At 41.6% G+C, this 20,077-nt stretch overlaps 2 protein-coding genes across 2 annotated transcripts; both read left to right on the forward strand.

The window, feature by feature from the left end:
- The first annotated feature begins 6,649 nt into the window (after positions 1-6,649).
- LOC132998176 (N-acyl-aromatic-L-amino acid amidohydrolase (carboxylate-forming) B-like) lies at positions 6,650-9,523 on the forward strand. The gene is made up of 4 exons (XM_061067674.1): positions 6,650-6,672; positions 7,653-8,278; positions 9,140-9,367; positions 9,468-9,523. Exons 1-4 carry the CDS (start codon positions 6,650-6,652, stop codon positions 9,521-9,523), a joined length of 933 nt encoding a protein of 310 aa, XP_060923657.1.
- Positions 9,524-10,032: 509 nt separating this feature from the next.
- On the forward strand, positions 10,033-12,870 carry LOC132998177 (N-acyl-aromatic-L-amino acid amidohydrolase (carboxylate-forming) B-like). The gene is made up of 4 exons (XM_061067675.1): positions 10,033-10,131; positions 10,363-10,637; positions 11,314-11,950; positions 12,766-12,870. The coding sequence occupies exons 1-4, from the start codon at positions 10,033-10,035 to the stop codon at positions 12,868-12,870; spliced, it is 1,116 nt and encodes a 371-aa protein (XP_060923658.1).
- The last annotated feature ends 7,207 nt before the right edge of the window (positions 12,871-20,077 follow it).

Below are 20,077 nucleotides of genomic sequence, written 5' to 3' on the forward strand. Positions count from 1 at the left end.
ATTTGAGTGTATTTGTTTGCGGGACCTCCGTGTCTCATTGTTTAGCCACGACGATCCGGACACTTCCGGGTTCCGGTTACGGCCTTGTGCCACAGTTTTTAAGCGCCGTGACTAAACTTCTCCGGCTGCACTCGTTCCCGTCTGAACAACCTTACAGAGATTTTACCGTCAAACTTCAGCACACAACGCCGTTTGGGTGCTGAGTGGTAAAGTAAATGTAACTTGTTTCTGACGGTGTTTTAAGAGCTTCTTTGAACTCCTCCTTGCATGTTTTCTCTCTCTCTTCAATCTCTCTCTCTCTTCTCCTGAACCTGTTACACACGTTCCTATCTGTATTTATAATACAGTTCATGTAACATAGTTAAATCTATATTTAAAGGGCCTGAACGCATCTGGCCGCCATTTTGAAGCCAAAGCTAAACTAAAACAAAGAATCCTTTGTTCCACCTCCTCCTTTGTGTCTCACACGTGGTCCGGCGGCCATTGGAGGTTATTCATCTCTAGACCCGCCCTCAATTCTGGCTCTAAATTCATAACGAACCCGCCATTTTGTTTTGTAGTTTTAAGCCTAACATTGTCGGCCTCCATCTTAGATGTGACGTCACTACGTGACTGCGTCATCGCCACGCCCCCTTCTTTTTCTCTCTCTCTCTCACACACCCACACACACACACACACACACACACACACACTTTGATAGACACAGACAGACGCACACACACACAGATACACATAGATGAATACATGTGTTTTCTAAATTGTGATAAATGCTGCTGCTGTTGTGATCTTTGAAATATGGGAGTTTGTTAAGATGATGAATCATTAAATAACACTAACTTTATTTCACACACACACACATAGACACATACACACAGAGAGACACTTTGACACAGACACACACACACACACACAGACAGACATACATAGGTAGACCGCAGGTTTACATGTATTTTCTGAATTGTGATAAGTGCTGCTGCTGTGTTTATCTTTGAAATATCGGAGCTTGTTAAAATGATGAATCATTGAATAACATTATAACTTTATTTCCCCTTTTTAATAAATGCTTTTGTAATTAAAGTATCTGTAGTCTGTGATTATTTGTGCATAAGTGTGTGAATAAAGCTGGATTATGATTGCCTGTGCTCGAACTTAGAAGCCTTCACTGTTTATTAAGTAATCGTTAATATTAAAATATTGACATTATTAATTTGACATTTATCATTATGAGACTGATATTTATAGCCTGATATCGTTGGTCCCTGTTACCAGGGTGGTGCCCCTTTACGATAAGTTATGGTCTTATCATTTTTTTAATTATTTTTAATAAATAATCTTTTATTATTTTTATAATCACATTTCATGATTATTAATAATTAGCCAACGTCAAGTCTACTCCTATTGCACAACAGTGATTAAGTGAACCAGTGGACGGAGCAATGTTCATAGTGTTATGTATAGCTGATGAATAGTATGTGAAATACCTGGTGTAAATTAACTAGTAGTTCATCAAGCCTGCTACACAATGACATGGACAGCAATTACATGTATGGAGCCTTTAAATCAATTAGATCCACATTATTATTTGCAGATCTCACATGCAGACCCAAACCAGCAATGTGTTTGTTTAAAATCAGTAAATCTGAACAGGACCAAAAGTAACAAGTCAAAATATGTCAAAATAATTTTTTTTTCTTGACTATAATATATCATTTTTATATATATATATATATATATTTGGCTTATATATTCCATTTACTGCCTGCATTCATTCATAAGAATCAGTGTGTAGGTATTGTTAAATTATGTTTAATCAGCTGTTACATTTCCTTATAGAAAGTAGTCATGCCGTTCAGTCTTCAGGCTGAGGCCGCTGGCTGCCAGCGAGCCTAAGCTACTGTTAGCCACTTGCTCCTAAATGGTCTCTGGGGCAACACCACAGGCCAGAGATCACATCAGCAGTGAAATCCTGCGTCCCCTGTCTGGGGCTCTCTGAGCTCTCTGAACTCCCTCAGCAGTGGTGCAGGATTTACAGTTCTACTAATGGACAATCATTTCCAAACCTGGAGGAAAAGAAGAACACATCCAATTAAAGTGAGCTCCAGCCCTGCAGGGGCCTCTTAACGAAGAAAAGGAGCTTTGGTGGAGTGTTGACTTCAGGTCCCCAGACTCTTAAACACTTGCCTACAGCAATGCGATAAGTGCAGTTGAATACTTGTCATTTTCAAACTTAAACCAAGCCTCATTCATTATCTCACCTCTTCATATTAAGCTATAAAAGAAGAGAGAGGAGTAGAGTGGGCCTGATACAAAAAACATCTGTAGTATCTCATAGGAAAAGACGGCTCTGAAGGAATGAGGAGATCCAACTGAGTTTCTGTGCTTTCACCTTCACTGTCTTCCTGATCAGACATGTGTCCTCTTGTAGTTTCCCTGCTACAGTGAAGACAGGTGAGGCTTTCTTCTCTGATAAATACAGAGACACATAAAGAATGTAACTTTATTGCAGGTGCACGAGTGATGGCATTGTAAACACAAATAGTGTGATGACTTATTATCTGCACTGATTAAGATAAATGACATACAATGGTAAAAGAAAGAGTTATGATTTGACACTATACAAATAAAATTGAATTGAAGGTTGGACTTGTAAGCATATTATTTATTCTCAACAACTGAGAAATAAAAAGAAGTTGTAGATTTGCGATAATACAAAAGAAAAAGAAGAAATAAACCTATTTCTTGTAGAGTCACTAATTGTACCCTTTGATGAAAATGACATGTAAGACCGAGACAAATCCACAGACACAGTCACCGCTCGTCATCTGTCAGGACCGGAGTTAAAAAGTCTTTGATATTGCAGAAGCTGTCAGCAAATCTAAGCGCTTTTACTCATCATAACCTTGTCAGACTTCCTGTGGTATTAAAACATGTATTTCCATGTGTTCATGTCTCTACAACATTTTAAAATATGCTGTGGCAAGAAACCCCATTTAAATCCCCTGGTGACTATTCTGTAAAATTGTTATTGGATTGGTTGTTGGATAAAAGTCAATTAAAATCTACTCAATCATGTGTCGTAATGACAACCTAGGCTGTTAAAGTAAAAGTAGACATCAGCAGGAGAGACAATTAACAATTTAATTTAATGATGTGAAAGTAATAATACTGTAATAAGTGAAACATAGTAAAATAAAGACTTTGGTATGATGAGTGTATAGACAAAAACATGAGCATGACAACATTTATTTAAAGAAATTGACTGGAAATGAAATCCTAGTGAAAGACTTCATTAAATAAGCTCACACCCACACACGTCAAGGTTTTCAAATGCATAACAGTGTATAATAATACAGTGTGTCAACCTGATCTCTACATTCAGCCCACAGCGGTGCCAAGTGTCTGAAGGCCTTGTGGGGATAATAGAAAGGCAGAGAACAAACAGTGGAGCTACAAGCAGTCCCTTCAAAATCAAAAGATTCAGGGTCAACTTACAAATGCTCCAGTGTTGTCTCTGGGAAACCGAGTACGAAGAAGCAGCATTGGTGATAAATGGCTCTGCTTTAGAATGGCTCTGAATGTAACCCTCCTAAAGCTGTGTTCGACTTCAGCTGCAACACATCACATTTTGCTCCCCTTGCTTTGTGGTGGCTGCTCCCCTGTTCCTCTCAGTCGGAGGTGCAGGAGACTCTTGTAAATATGACAGCGTGCTGTGGCAGGCCTGCTCTGTACTGTGCTGTGTATTGTTTTTGTGTATGTCTTCAAAACACCAGGGTGTGATAATAAGAGCATTCAGCAGCAAGGCTGAAGTAAGATGTTGTGATGCTGAGAGAGAGAGAGAGAGAGAGAGAGAGAGAGAGAGAGAGAGAGAGAGAGAGAGAGAGAGAGAGAGAGAGAGAGAGAGAGAGAGAGAGAGAGAGAGAGAGAGAGAGAGAGAGAGAGAGAGAAGGTCTGTCTGTCATCTTTGAAATGACAAGGGCAGAATTGTTTGATTGTTCTCAGGGTCTAAATTACACAATACACACGAGAGTGTCTGTGCCATGGAGTCTCATGCTTGGATTGTATTGTTGGTTTTGCAGAGACTGACTATGGATCTGATTATATGAACAGGGATCAGTGGCACATAGCTGTCTGTCAGGTTGTAGTGTGGGCTCTTCTACTACAGTGGTCGGCATGGGACATGTGATGCTTCAAGATATTTTTAGATCAGATGGAGCCAGCTAAATCCAGTGGTGGAATACAACTAAATGCACAAACATTTTAATGTTGTTGCATTTAGTTGTATGCATTTAGTTGGATTCTAAAGGGAAACATTTTATTCCTATCCCTCACCCTTACTTTGTTGAATAAGATTTAAGCAAACCCATTTGCTAACATTCTAAAATATGGTGTACTGATTATGATTATATAAAGATATTTCAAATCAGCTCAACCTCTACCAGCTCAAATGCTTAGCCCAAATTATATTTACAGATTATCCATTCCTCCATTATCTATCCCAGGTATCCTCTGAGGGTTGTGGGGGAGCTGGAGCCAATCCCAGCAGCCATTGGGTGAGAGATGGGGTACACCTGGGACAGGTGACCAGTGTATCACAGGGCTGACATAAAGAGAACAAATCCAGTCACTTTTGCATTCACACTGATGGTCCATTTTGAGTTATTACTCAAACCACTATGAAAGTGGTAGCCAGAGAAAATGGGAGAACAAGCAAACTCCACAAAGAAAGACCTTGGCCGAAGCGGAACCTTCTTCCTGTGCGGCGACAGTGCTGCCTATTTTAAAATAAAAAAACCAATAAATATAGTCCAATAATATTTATGTTATACAATAGCATAACATTTTAATATAATATAAAATATCCCATTGCTCTTCTTTCTAATTTTTATTCTCAAAGAACTTTTTCAACACCACTTTGTGAACTTAAATGTCTTTTTTAATATAGGATTTTTTGTGTGTTAATCACACAGCATGCCAGAAAAACAAAAGCAAAGAAAAGAAGAAGAGAAACAAAGAAAAAACTTCACAGCCTTTCCAGAAGTTCAATGTTGGTAAACCCACAGAGAATTATCACCACCGCCTCAGTTTCCTTCAGCTCTAGAGAGTCTTTTAGTATCTTTCACCACCTCACTGTGTTGGTTCAGTCTCACTGCTCTCACACTGTTTCCAGCAGCAAAAGGGAGAAAGTGCCAGTGTGGAATTTTCATTTTCAGACATAACCTCTAAAGGATGTCCGTAGAATAGGTTCTGGACTTTCTCTGGAGTTTGCCTTTTATACGTGTACAACGCACCAGGAGATTTTCTCAAAGGTATTCACCACAACACAGAAATCTCAGGAGCATTCAGGTGGGCTCTGTCGACATCTTTGTTTTGTCTTCTACGTGAATGGCATTGCTTTTTCATCCTGATATATTGATATTCTTTTAGTTTATTTCATTTTTGCGTATGTTACGTGTGAGAAACGTCGTCAACACACCCACTTGCTCTCGGTGAATCCAACGGAGGTTCTCCTGTTGTATTCTTACATGGACCCCTTCAGACACTCTGCAAACTTTATACTGGGAAGCCGGCAGGAGGAAGTCTGGAGACTCTCACTCAGATATGTGTGTTCACATATACAGTCTCTCCGTAGAATATCCAGAGGATTTGAGTTCAGCGCAACCAGTGCGCTCTGCACTTCAGCCACTGTCTTTAAATCAGGATGAACTTCTATAAATTCATTCCTCACATATTCCCACAACTACTTTGTACTAAAAGTGGAAGGAATGGTGCACATCTGCTTCTATAGTGGCTCATTATTTTAATGTTATCGTTGAAATGTGCAGCTTTCACAACAGAGAAATGTTCCTCTGCAACTCCATGTCTTGTGTGTTGACAGCATTTTTAACGGCATTTTAAAAGGAGGTATGAGTCGCTGAAGAAAATAATTCCCAGGGTTTAGTGTGGTGTCTAGAAACCGATTGCTCCGTAGAAAACAAAACAATAAACAAGCCATAAATAAAGCCGTGTTTTCCTCTCTTTTGGCAGCTGTCAGCAGGTGTCGTTCATTGTTACAGCTCTCAACTCTGTTATGGCCTGGAGGCAGGGTGGTTCACACCTTCTTTATATTTGTAATGGTCTGCCAGAAGAGACGTACGGCTCCTCCAAACTATGCTCTGAGGACGTGGGGTGTTCTGCTCAGGGCTGTGCATGTTGAGTGTGTCTCAGCTTCAGCCATGCCGCTCATAACGTGGATGTCAGACAGAGTATAAAACAGCTGCACCTGGGGGGGGAAGAGAGCGGCCTCTGTCAGATTTATGATGAGCGACTTTGGAGCAGCTCCTCATCCTTTTTTTCTGCACTGCTTCCTCCAGCAGGGCTCGGGTGTACTACAAGGAGGCCATCCCTTTTACCTCAGGTTCACAGTGCTTGTACCAATTAGATAGCTTGCAAACTCTGTGTTGCATTGCATCAAAAGTGATGTATGGTTCTTTGAGCTCATGTCCTCTGTGACACTTCTGTGCTTGAGGTGGGAGAAAAAGGGAGAAAACACGTCTTCTGATCATAACCTTTTGAATGTGCTCAGGTTGAAGGATTCAGTTTGTTGCAGGTACAGGCACAGAGCTCAGTATCAAACAATGAGTAGGAGATGCAATACATAAGACATCAAGAGATGGTCGGCACTGATGCAGACATGTGCGATTAAAGCTAACTGTGAGACGGTAACAGGGCATCAAAACACGGTGCACAAAGCAGATGTGAAGCACAGCCGTTAAAACCCAGCTATTTGTTTCAACCACTAATTTGCTTGTCAAACCAAGATGTCTCTGTGATCAATGGGCTGGGAGGGTGAACCACACCCTCCCATAATTTTCAAACATTGTTACCTGGTGAGGATCCGTCTGAGACTGAAACATTGTCCATTTAAAATTGATTAGAGGTTTGTTCTTGTGCATCAAGGTTCATATGCTACGGTTACAGCTACACAAATTGGGCTGATGCAGTGAAAAACAAGTGATGTCCCATTTCCGAGGCTTGACCTGCCTACTGGGGTTCTAGAAGGCTGTCATATCGTTTGTCTCCCTCCTTCCCACAAACTGCTCTGCTAACCCCCCCAACCGAAGAATTGCACACACAGTATAAATACATTTTTTTAAAGCACTCTGTTAAGTTTGAAGGTAAATCCTGATTAAGGAACAGTGACACTGTGTTTTTGTACTTAGGCTGCCATCATACACTAACCAGAGGGCTTTCAATGTAACCACAGACAGGGCTGTGGATGTGAACTCAGGGCTTTGATGTGGCAGCTACTGGGATTTGCTCTTTAATGTAATTGTAACTGTCAGCAAAACCGGCCAGTTTATGCAGACTGTTTTATTCTTTTATTTTAGGGTTGGGATATATATTGTTCTTATGTTCAACTACGGTTTGGGTTATTTTCAGTTTTATTTCGTCGTCTTTTACACGTAGCGACTCCCCTCGCATAATTACCTGCAGCAAAGGAGCGGACGGTTTTATTCGACACACCTGATCCCTCGTTTCCGCCCCAGTGCAATAAAATACCTGCCGTGAGCCCGGAACAGATAGGAGCGGAAACCAAACCGGACGCCAGCTTCGTGGAACTTCTCGGACCTAAGAACCATCCAAACACCAATAGCTTAACACCCCTCGCCAAGCGGAACGAGTTCCCCAGAAACAGATTCGTCAACCTACGAGTTGAGGCGAGCCCAAGAGCTGAATGCTCAGCTCGGGCCCAAAGGAAGTGAAGAGGCCGTGGATCTGGTCTGCGACCTCCACAACACCACTTCCAACATGGGCCTGTGCATCATATTATACTCCTCAGACTGGCTCATCCTGCACATTTACAAATACTTGCAGAGCAAGATAACCTCAGTGCCTGTGAGAGCCATCCAAATAGATTTACCTCGCTCTCAGGCGTATTCCTTAGATTCCCTCGGCAAACATGGCTTCTCAATCGAGGTGGGTCCTCAACCCCACGGCGTCCTCAGAGCAGACATCTTTAACGCGATGAAAGAGGCAGTGGATCTCACTATAGAATGGCTGCAGCAGTTCAACTCTGGGAAAACCTTTGAAGGAGGAGAAGTAGAAACATATACTGCAGACAAGAAACTTGACTACCCGAGGGATCCTACGACCAATGAGATCACTGCCGCCATCCACCCGCAGCTACAGGATAATGACTTCAAGCTGCTGCGACCTGGCGACCCCATTTTCCTGTCATTTTCTGGGGAGACGGTGAGGCACGAGGGAGAGGAACTCTACCCGTTCTTCGTCAACGAAGGTGCTACTACGGCAAGCCAGATGCAAAAATAAAGAGCCGTGTACATCAGTCAAGAGACTCAGAAGTTTGTGTGGAGAAGCGGGGGGCCGTTACAGTAAAACTCGTGGCTACACCGAAACGTCTTCCTGACTCGTGTCGTCACCCGAAGACACAAAACTTACACATCGACCGTCAGGCAAGACCGGATTGCGCATCACAGCGCACGCACTATAGATGCTCTGAGAGACATGTGTATGGAAGTTGAATGAAGCTTTTCACATGTAAATACAAAAATGTTGTGGACTTTCCTGCTGTGTCAAAACTGATCACAAAATAATAATGATGATGATTATAACAACCAATGGTAAATATGTGTCATGTTGCAACATTATTTATTGTTTGTTTGAGGAGCGTAATCACTGTTTAAATTGCCTAGGATAGCTTGCTCAGCATATTTATAACGCATCCTCTTTTGTTTGTGCCTGTCAAGCCTTTTTTCCTTTGCTTATAATATTTATGTTGCATCCGTTTTGTACTGAAACTCTTGAGTATTCAACTGTTTGTAAATGTCTGGTCAAAGAAATAGCAGTTACTAAATTAAAGCGACTACTGGCAGAGGTTCGATTCAGGCACACTGCACATCACACCTAAAGATTAAGGTCCGAAAGTCAAATTAACAACGCAAGTAAAATAAAATGTCACTTAAAGCAGCAGCAACAAGTAAATCAGTTCCCATGCATCAAGACAGACCAGGCTCACGGCAAAAAATAATTCCTGAGAACATCCGAGAGCCGCATGAAAATACTTTTTATAAGGCCTATGAGTCCTGGAAATTGTCAGCAAGAGAAGTTCGGACTGAATTGAAAAACTACTGCTCTCCAGATGACCTCGACAAAATCCAACACAACATTACCACAAAACGTGACGCGGTGCATCATCACTATGAGCCACTCGTACGCAACCAAACCTCCACTTCAGATATCGTTGGTAAAATGGACACCTGCTCTGCTCTGACCGAAGAAATCCTTGCTCTTGTGAGTAATCGCAGAGACATCATCGATAGCAACTATAACGAACGAATTGAGAAGGAGAGAGTGAGAATAGTGCTGAGTAAGGAAGAGCATGGCTCCATCTTTGGACTTACCAATACTGAAACCGCATTTTCAGAAACATCACAGAACTCAGACCAATCAAATGCAATTTCCACAAGCTCTAGCAAACGACAAGATGCAGAAGCAGAACTCGCAGCCAAGCAAGCGGAGGTAAAGGCAACAAAAGACATTCTAGCTCAGCAATCCAAGCTCAGAATACTGGAAGATGAATGGAAACTTGAAGAGGCGGCCATGTTGACTGAATTGGAGCGGAAAAGGACAGAGAGACAATCAAAGCTAGAAGAGGAAAGAAGGAACCTGCAGCAGCTTAAGGCAGAGAAGGAAGTCCAGGTAGCAGCTGCTAGAGTAAGAGCATATAACAGTTTCGAAGATGTCCACCAAGATGGGATGAACCATGAATCAGTCGCTGCTCACCAGGAGACCAGATATGAAGCTCGGCTAAATTCAAATGAGTTACCATCTCAACCTCGACTAGCACCTTTGCGAGCAACAACATCTGAAGATACTGTCTCTCTGGCCCAAGCAATAGCAAGCGCACTAAGCATAAATCGCTTGCCTGTACCTGAGCCAGAAACATTTAATGGCGATCCTTTGAAGTTCACTGATTGGAAGATGTCTTTTACAACCCTTATCGATCAGAAACCTCTCTCACCAAGCGAGAAGATGTATTATCTAAAGATCTACCTCGTCGGAGAAGCCCGCAGAGCAGTGGAAGGGTTCTTCTATAGGAACTCTGAGGACGCATATACAGGCGCCTGGAAAGTACTACATGAGAGATACGGAAACCCTTTCCTTGTTCAAAAGGCCTTCAGAGACAAGCTCGCCAGATGGCCCAAAATCAGTTCGACTGATCCTTTAGCACTGAGAGATTTTACAGACTTTCTCCAAGGCTGCTCAGAGGCAATCCCACACGTTAAAGGTTTGACCATCTTGAACGATTGCGAAGAAAACCACAAGCTACTTCAAAAACTACCTGACTGGATTGTACGAAAGTGGGGCCGAATCGTCGACGATAACCTGTATAAATCGGGGGATTACCCCGATTTCAAAAGTTTCACAGCGTTCCTGAACAAAGAGGCCCGGATATCTTGCAACCCTATCACCTCCCCACATTGGATGAACTTTAAACCCACAGTCGAGAAGGAAGCCAGATCCCTCAATACAACTGCCCAATTAAAGTACACCACCCGAGATGCACCTGAAACGGCCGATTATAGGGGAAGACCCCCATGTGTGGTCTGCAAAGATGAAACGCATGGCATCGTCAGGTGCCCTTCTTTCTCTGCGAAATCTATGGAAGACAAAAAGGCATTCATCCACGAAAACCGCCTCTGTTTTGGTTGCCTAAGGAAGGGACACATCAATAAAGACTGTAGAGGGCGACATTCATGTAATGCCTGTGGTCGTAGGCATCCCACTTGCCTGCATGAGGAGTAGTTGAAAGGACCAGGGGACGCGACAAATAGTTTAAACCTGTGGCATATAGATAAATATCGCGTACATAACACTTCTTGATATTTTAATTGAAAGGGCCATTAGATATCTTTAGAAATCCTGTATAGCACAGTCGGGTGAAATGTTTATATCAGGATTTGGTGGGAGTGTAACTGTCAGCAAAACCGGCCAGTTTATGCAGACTGTTTTATTCTTTTATTTTAGGGTTGGGATATATATTGTTCTTATGTTCAACTACGGTTTGGGTTATTTTCAGTTTTATTTCGTCGTCTTTTACACGTAGCGACTCCCCTCGCATAATTACCTGCAGCAAAGGAGCGGACGGTTTTATTCGACACACCTGATCCCTCGTTTCCGCCCCAGTGCAATAAAATACCTGCCGTGAGCCCGGAACAGATAGGAGCGGAAACCAAACCGGACGCCAGCTTCGTGGAACTTCTCGGACCTAAGAACCATCCAAACACCAATAGCTTAACACCCCTCGCCAAGCGGAACGAGTTCCCCAGTAACAGATTCGTCAACCTACGAGTTGAGGCGAGCCCAAGAGCTGAATGCTCAGCTCGGGCCCAAAGGAAGTGAAGAGGCCGTGGATCTGGTCTGCGACCTCCACAACACCACTTCCAACATGGGCCTGTGCATTATATTATACTCCTCAGACTGGCTCATCCTGCACATTTACAAATACTTGCAGAGCAAGATAACCTCAGTGCCTGTGAGAGCCATCCAAATAGATTTACCTCGCTCTCAGGCGTATTCCTTAGATTCCCTCGGCAAACATGGCTTCTCAATCGAGGTGGGTCCTCAACCCCACGGCGTCCTCAGAGCAGACATCTTTAACGCGATGAAAGAGGCAGTGGATCTCACTATAGAATGGCTGCAGCAGTTCAACTCTGGGAAAACCTTTGAAGGAGGAGAAGTAGAAACATATACTGCAGACAAGAAACTTGACTACCCGAGGGATCCTACGACCAATGAGATCACTGCCGCCATCCACCCGCAGCTACAGGATAATGACTTCAAGCTGCTGCGACCTGGCGACCCCATTTTCCTGTCATTTTCTGGGGAGACGGTGAGGCACGAGGGAGAGGAACTCTACCCGTTCTTCGTCAACGAAGGTGCTACTACGGCAAGCCAGATGCAAAAATAAAGAGCCGTGTACATCAGTCAAGAGACTCAGAAGTTTGTGTGGAGAAGCGGGGGGCCGTTACAGTAATTAATTAGCAATCAGTCATATCCAGCAGTAATACCATTAACTGCATTATCAATGCCTTGTTTGTGAGTTTGAGGAATGTTTAAAAAAACACAACTTAGACGTTGCTGCCTGAGTCAGCGACTTGTTGCTGTGTGTATGATAAGAGGAGACGGGGGGGAAGGACAAACACACACAATCACACTGTTTTTGTGAAAAGAACTGGTTCCCATTCAAAGTACAGAGATAAGGCTGTCAGGCAACACTGGGTTCAACCAGTAGAACTGCAGCTGTAGCTCTAGGAGGAAAGTGGAACCGATGGCACGTGCACATATAGACACGTGCACGTCCCCCTGTCAGCTCTGCATTGTGATAAGCTCTCCTCTTCCACAGCCCTGTTCAGTATATTAATAGTCAATTGATAATAACCCTTACTCCAGGCAATTCATAATTACTATCCCAGAACCCTGTGCTGCAATTAAATCTCATGCTAATTCAAAGTGTGAGGGGAAATATACAGTTGACTGTGACACATGATTTATATATATTTATAGTTATAAATTTCTCACACGGCTGTCAATATCTGTCATGTGTTTATGAATTCTGCTTCTAAGTGCAAGGATTCATTACTGTACCAAATCAATGACTTGAAATCTTATTACCAAACACAGCGTGAGTACATTTTGGATTAACGGCAGGGACTCTTAAGGCCGTGATAATTAGATTCACTTCTCCACTTTCATTCCTATCAGACGGCATTTCTGATAGAGAGGGAACTGGCAGATGAAATGCTGGGAAATGGTGGCTGCAGTTTTCAGCTCCTGCAGAGGAGGGAGGCGAGCAGACGTGAGGAGTGAAAGTGCTTTATTAGAGTGCTGCTGTCGGGAAGTGTGCAGTTCACTGCGCTAGGAACCTTCCTAAGTGGACCACGGGCCAGTGCACCGCTCCTCAATGTCCCTGTGATTCTGCTGGAACTGTAAGGATAGATGGATAGATGGATGGATGGATGGATGGATGGATGGATGGATGGATGGATGGATGGATGGATGGATGGATGGATGGATGGGCGGATGGATAGATGGATGGATGGGCGGAATGGCTGCACATCCATCAAAGCTGCTGTCAGTTTTTTGTGGTTGAGTGCATGTGTGTGGACAGGAGTGTGAAAAGGGCAATCAAGCAAGTGAGTGAAAAATAAATGAAGAAATGTCTCCTTTTTAAAGGAGTAAAAATCGTGAGGATCTTAATGCCTGAGGACACTATTTGACAAAATAACATTTTAACTTGCTGCTGAAGCTTTTAAAATGTACTCGAATGTGCAAGTATGTAATTAAAGTTTAAAGTTGTGGAGGTTCAGCTGTTCCATCCTCCATCCCTCTCTTTTATCAGTCCATGATGTTTTTGTGTGAACACTTGATACACACCGTACACTCACAGATGACCCCACTCCGACTGTTCTCAGCCTCACGTCCTAGCCAGGAAATATTTGGGACGATTTCTCCAGGAATGTTGGAGCGAGGCTCTGCTCTCAGAGTTCCTTCAGGTTCAGCCTGGTTACACTCTGTTGTTTCCAAATCAAAATGAACTGCCTTTGGTCTGTGATCCAAATGGAAAGGACATAGTGATCTGAGGACAGTGAGGGCCAAAGGTCAAATGTCGGTAAATGTGGCAAAATATTTATTCAGAGCCTTTACTGAGGTAAAAGAACGATTCTACATTTTTGGAAACTTATTTTCTGTGTAAGTGTAAAATGAGAAGTTTAAGGTTATTCTCATCACTGTGTGTTGAATGTCAATAGTAAACATTGGTTTGAAAATATATTTACCTGCACAGGCATTAACGTTCTTGTTAATTTAGCCTTAAATCAATTACTCTACTTAAGACAGAAATTCCACTTTTGGAATAATTTCTTGTCATTAATATGACAAGAAATTATAGTATTTTTATACTGTGAATCATGCCTTTTTATCTGCAGCATTCACAGCTGGGTACTTTAATTTATATTGTTTGAACAAGATAAAGTATTTTATATATACACTGAGAAAGGTAGTGGGAATAAAATGTAAGTAAAAAGTAAAAAGCAAAAGTTCTCCAGTACCTGAGTAAATATCCTTCGTACTTTTGGATCTAACTCTATGGGTCATAACTGTCAGTTCCCTTGCTGCCTCTGGGAGTATTTATGTTTGTTACATGACTTTGAGTGACTGAAACTTACCATAACTCAAACCAGTGACTACATCCATTTTCTTAATTTACTTCACAAACTGCAGAATGCAAATCACAAACAAACACATGAAAAAACTCATAGGTGCTTTGTGTACATTTGTGCAGAGAAATGTAGAGGAAGGATTTTGAATATGAGTGAGAACACTTTTTAATCCGTGGATAATGCGTGCCATTAACTTAACTGCATCTGTGTGTGGAAATTAAACATTGTCAGCCAGCACTGAAGTGTGTGTTACACTCAGGAATCCACTTTTCTCTTCTCTTTTCTCACCTTCATTTTCTCCTCTGATGGTTATCGTATTTAAAAGCCAGTCTGGTTCTGATCTTTATTCCAAGTGATAGATTTCTCTCTGTCTTTTTTTTTTGCCAAGCACAAGATTGTTTTTCAATGAGGACTCCATCGGCGTGGGATCCCAGGGCCGCTCCGGGGAGTTGCCTTTTCACAGCCTTTGTGTCTGTGATTGAAAATGAATGTCTTAAATCGTGGCAGTTCCCGTCAGCACAGGATAAGATGACTGGCTGAGCTGTCCTTCCATGTCGTTGTCCTTTTCCCGCCTCTCCCGCTCGTCTCTGCTATGCTTCCATAGGACTATCTTTCATATGTCTCTCACTTGACAGCCTTTCATTTACATTAATTTTTACTCTTTAGTGTCTCCTTTATTAACCTGATGTGATTCCATAAATCAGAACCTGAAAATTAATTCCATCCACCACAGAAAAATAATTAAATATAACCAGATTAGCTATGCACTAATCTGTGCTTTAGCTACACTTATAGCTGTGTATAGCAAGATCTTTAATATTTGAATGTACTCTATTAAGCCTAAAGCTCCATTCAGATACGAAGGGGAGTTTGGCTGATTTAAATACTTGCTACACTCACTGATTAGAATCCCATCTGGAGCACACGTCACCGATTTTTCTTTTGCCCCAGTATTAAACCAGTCTTTCCAGAACTCGCCTTCAGCCTTTTCAATTTAGTAGTGATTAAAAAGGCTGGCTAACCTGAACCCTCTCATTCATTTGAATGTCCGTCCATTGACGCTGAAGGGATGCCAACACAGAGCTCGCAGGGTGTGCTGTGGGGGAACTCATCGACATAATGTATACTCTTGCCTCTTCTATCTTCATGGCTAAATGCACATGCTTCACCAAAGTCTTAACCCTCAAAAAACATGGTCTCTACCTGCGGGAAGCTAAACAATGACAATGAGTCCCCATGAGTTAGTGTGCATCAGGGTGTTAGATGTTAGAACAAGCCCATGCACACACTCACATAATATCTCAGATATGCAGACATACACCTGCTCCCTGTCCAAGATGCACAGACAGGGATGGGTAACGCCATATTGGATTTTTGCGTTAGCCAATTGCAAATGGGATATCAATTGATCTGCTGGGGATTATTGTAAATCCCTTCATTATTTATTTGTGTTAGCTTATGATACCTTTGTCTTTGTATAATTATGCAATAAACGAAGTCTCCAACATCAGTGGGACCAGCCTGCATAATCTCTCTTACTTCCTTTTAGCTTTTTTGAGAATATAGTACGAGATGTTGAATATCCCTTGTACGTTTTAAGGTCTTCTGCAAAATTTAGGTTACCAACTACCAGTAGATGTAAGCAGGTGTTAGTGGCCACCAGTGGATGTTTGGGACATAACTTCAGTTTTGCACCTTAGTGTCATCAAGTGTTTTGACCTTGTAATGTACAGGCCGGACTTGAAGGTAGGCTGAGGCTAAAGGTAAATCTGACTGGCTAGTGGCTTGTATGGCAGCACTATGGAAGCCAAGTGGTCGCTCAGTAGATCAGACATCATTACCCCATGCCTTTTTAAACTAAACACTGTCCCATTTTAGAACATGGGACAAGATGGAGACATCCCTTGTATTGCCTACCACCAGTTTATGTAATCAGATGTAAATGGCCACCAGCGGATGTGAGGGACATATCATCAGTTGTGTAAGATAACCCACACACCAATTTAGAACTAAACATTGAATTTGGTGTGATGACAGCTTGTGGACTTGTGAGCATTCAGCCTTATATTACAATAAACCTCTATATCTATACCTCTTGTATTGCTATAAACAGTGAGTTTTGGCTAATACGTTATATTTCATGGCTCATGCAGGTGTTACTATCTGTGTTTTTTATAAACCTATAACTGGTTGTGGCTGATTGGAGTTTCTGCATCACTGGCTGGGCTGACATTTGTGGTAAACATCAACAGTGTGGTGGAGTATTTTTGACAAAATCACAAATTATAATTTGATTTGTCAGAAAAGCACACCCCAGGTTTCAAGTGCTAGAGTCAATTCAAGCAATGACCTTTTTGTTGAGCTAACAGCGTTTTTCAATTTCCATTAACTCCCTTAGGACCTCCTTTCTTATTGCATTTTCTCAACACCATTACACAGATTTGCGCCCGTAGATTATTTTCCTTTATGCATCGATTGTGTGTGTGTGTCCATGTGGCCGTGTGCCACAAGTCAGTGTCAGCATAATGAACCTGGCACTGAGGGGAAAAACAAGGCTCCCAATGTAAACCCAACCGAGGTTGTTCTTTCTTGGCAGCTGGACCGACCAGACTTGCAGACCTGTTATCCTTCATTTAGGACTCTCAGGCTTGTGCTTATGACCATATTCATACTCTCAATGTACATGTTTCATGTTTGACCCCTTTAGCCTCTCATGTTGAGCGGTGGAGATTTAACCTGAGAATATCTTCTGTATACAGGAATAATTGTATTGTAATGGAAAAGTTTGTAAATTTGGCATTAATACTCAGTATTAATTAGGATCCATCAGAGCATTTGATCAGTTTATTGCTGAATCAAAGACAACTGTCTATATTATAGGTGCATTGTCACTAACAGACACTACTGTATATTTTCCTATTGTACACATATTCTAGTGTGTACAAAAGAGCTACATTGCCCTGTGAGTCAGCCTCACACTGGCTTGAGTCACAGCACCTGGTGTTTATTCTTGCTCTGAGAGCAGTGCATCATTTAGGGGATTACCTGCTATGTGCTCATATCATATTCATCCACTGGCCTTTGTTCGCTGTGGCCACAGTGTGCTCTGTGAATGGTGGCTGGAGCCCAGAATATGTGCCAAAAGATGCTGTGCTTGTTCCCACTGGCAGCCAAGACAGTGAATCTCCGAAATGTCAGCTGCTCGGTGATGAAGGGAAAACAAAAGATGATAAATAGGACGTTTATGTGTTTGTGATATACAAGGATATGCACAAGTCAGAGGTAAATTTGCCCAAGCAACAGCCCATTTACACTCTTTGGCTGAGGTGCCAAAATACCACATTAAATAACCAAATCATCCAAGCTTTTATTTCCTTTAAATAGGCATGCATCCATGGGGACAGATGGGCTTTCATAGCAAAATAAAAACAAGACAAAAAGCATTGTCCCTTGTCCCCTGTCATGTGACACTGGAATCCAGACTTGGAATAGCTGACATTGTGGGAGGAGTCTTTCGCAGCTTTGGAAGTGACACACCAAATGGTTGCATCACTTTGCACAACATTGCCTTATTTTGTAGCATCAAATTAACCCAGCTAGTTGGCTAACATAGGTGCAGGTAGACTATAAGAAGCAAGCTAATATGAATGTTAGCTAAAAAGTACTGTGGAGTTAATGTCCCCTTAGCTTGTGCTATGGAATAAGTTAACATAATTGTTAACTTCTTAGTTTTGTAACAAGACTAGTTATGTTTTTGAAAATGCTTCTTTCGATTGTGACCAAAATGCAGATATAGCTGAAATAAGCCACATTTCTTGAAAAATAATAACTTATAAGGTGCACATATTTAAATGTAATTTACATTTAGGGTGCATGAAAGCTGCATAGCGTACAGCGAGGTTCCAAATCTACTTTTATTTAGGATATTGCATACAGCATTTTGATGTCCATAAATGATGTTTATTCATCAGAACTGTTCTGCATTGAGTTTTGAATAAGATCAGAATAGGAACTAGGAGTTTGCGAAATGAATCAGCTATGTTATTGCTTTTAAATTGCATTGTTTTACACAAAGCTAAACTTCATATACATAGCAAAAAATATCCCTATGTAACTGAAGAATAACATCTTGACTTCATTCACCTACAATTGTAGTTATTCTTGCAGAATGCTGCATTATGCTCTTGTCTGTAGAAAAACCAAATGTTTTTTCATGGGGCTGATTTCAGTTGTGAAACTTTGGAGAAGATGCACAGACATTTCCAAGATGATATGCTTCATTGTTGTGTGGTTTGGGGGAACGTTTTTGTACGACCATAAATAGGGTTTGCAGGCTGGAATACTCAAAGATAGTAAGTGACCACACATAAGAGAGCCACAGCTTTTCAAAATGTCTATGCACATCACTGACTGTGCAAAAGCTCTTACTGTGATTTCTGAACAACATGCAGCCATAATTTAAGCAACACTAACCCCTAACCCAACATCAACATTCTGTATTTTGCTATGTTAACATTTGTGAATGTCTCAACCAAAATGTATCCAATTGGGGACAAAACTTTTATCCCCAGTTAGAAAAGCTGTTTTTACTGCTCCTTTACATTGCTCAACATACTATGGAATGAATATCATGCATTCAAGGATACCTTTGAATATTATCCAGATTTTAATTTTTTTATTAAAAATGTAATTTACAAACAAAACACAATTTCATAGGTACAAACTATTCAAATTGTCTGGTACATTCAAGCTTAATAAGAAATGGAAGTTAATGGAACTGATATAGTCATCCATCCAATATTTATGTATTTAAACTTAAAAAAATAAAGATGTAGTTTTAATACACTGCTGAGTACAGTTCTCCCACACCAAGGGGTGACGCAGTCAGTTATATTAGTAATAGTAATAGTAAAGTATGCCCCCTGCCCTCCAAAAGGAATACAAAGAAGGAGTGTGTGAAGATGCAAAATGAAAACTGTGAAAACTTGCCCTGATCGATCTTCATGAAAGTCTAATAAGCAGGATGGGTTTTGCAATGAGTCAATATTAGCAGCTGCTGTCAAAGAGGGACTTAGCAGGGAAGAGATGGGGATAGATGGAGCTAATGTGGAAGGAGAGGACTATGCAGACTTCCTCTGTCTCTCTCTCACACACAGCAGTTGGAGCTGCCTCACAGTTTGCAGCACTAAATCAATCCGATGTCACCTTTTTTTGTGGTGATGGTGATGGCTGTGGGTCAGGAGGTAAAGTGGGTCATTCGCTGATTGCAAGGTCAGTTCTCCAAACCCCGGCTCCACCAGTCCACTTGTCAAAGTGTCCTTGGGCAAAAGGCTGAACCCCAAATTTACCCTGATGGCTGCACTATTTGTGAATGGGATGTATGAGTGACAGAGAAGTGCTGCTATGAATGTGAATGTGGCTCGCAGTGTAACAAGTGGCTGTAATCACCTGGACAAGAAAAATATGAATGCAGTTCATTCTATAATCACCATTTAATTTGCTCCTAATCTACTCTGGCAAATCATTGTACATGATGTAGATGGTGTTCATTAATCAAAACCATGCTGCTTTCATTTTGAGGTGGTTATTTGAAGGGCAGGAGAGAGAGTGCATTGTTTCTCTCATCTAGTCTGTCTTGTAAGATAAGCTCTCTCTATTCGACTTACCTGTGGGTCTTATGTGTGGCAACCATGTCTCCGAAAAAGAAAATACCTCAAAGGAAAAACAAACGATGGTGTTTTGCTCTAAAAAGACATAGACTTGTCTGTCAGACCGGTTGAGATCATCGTCCCAACGGTAACACCTTGTTGTTTTCTTTGTAACATAACTAAAGTCTATTATTTAGTGTTGAAACA

Source organism: Limanda limanda, chromosome 3 (assembly GCF_963576545.1).
Source record: "Limanda limanda chromosome 3, fLimLim1.1, whole genome shotgun sequence".
Lineage (NCBI taxonomy): Eukaryota > Metazoa > Chordata > Actinopteri > Pleuronectiformes > Pleuronectidae > Limanda > Limanda limanda.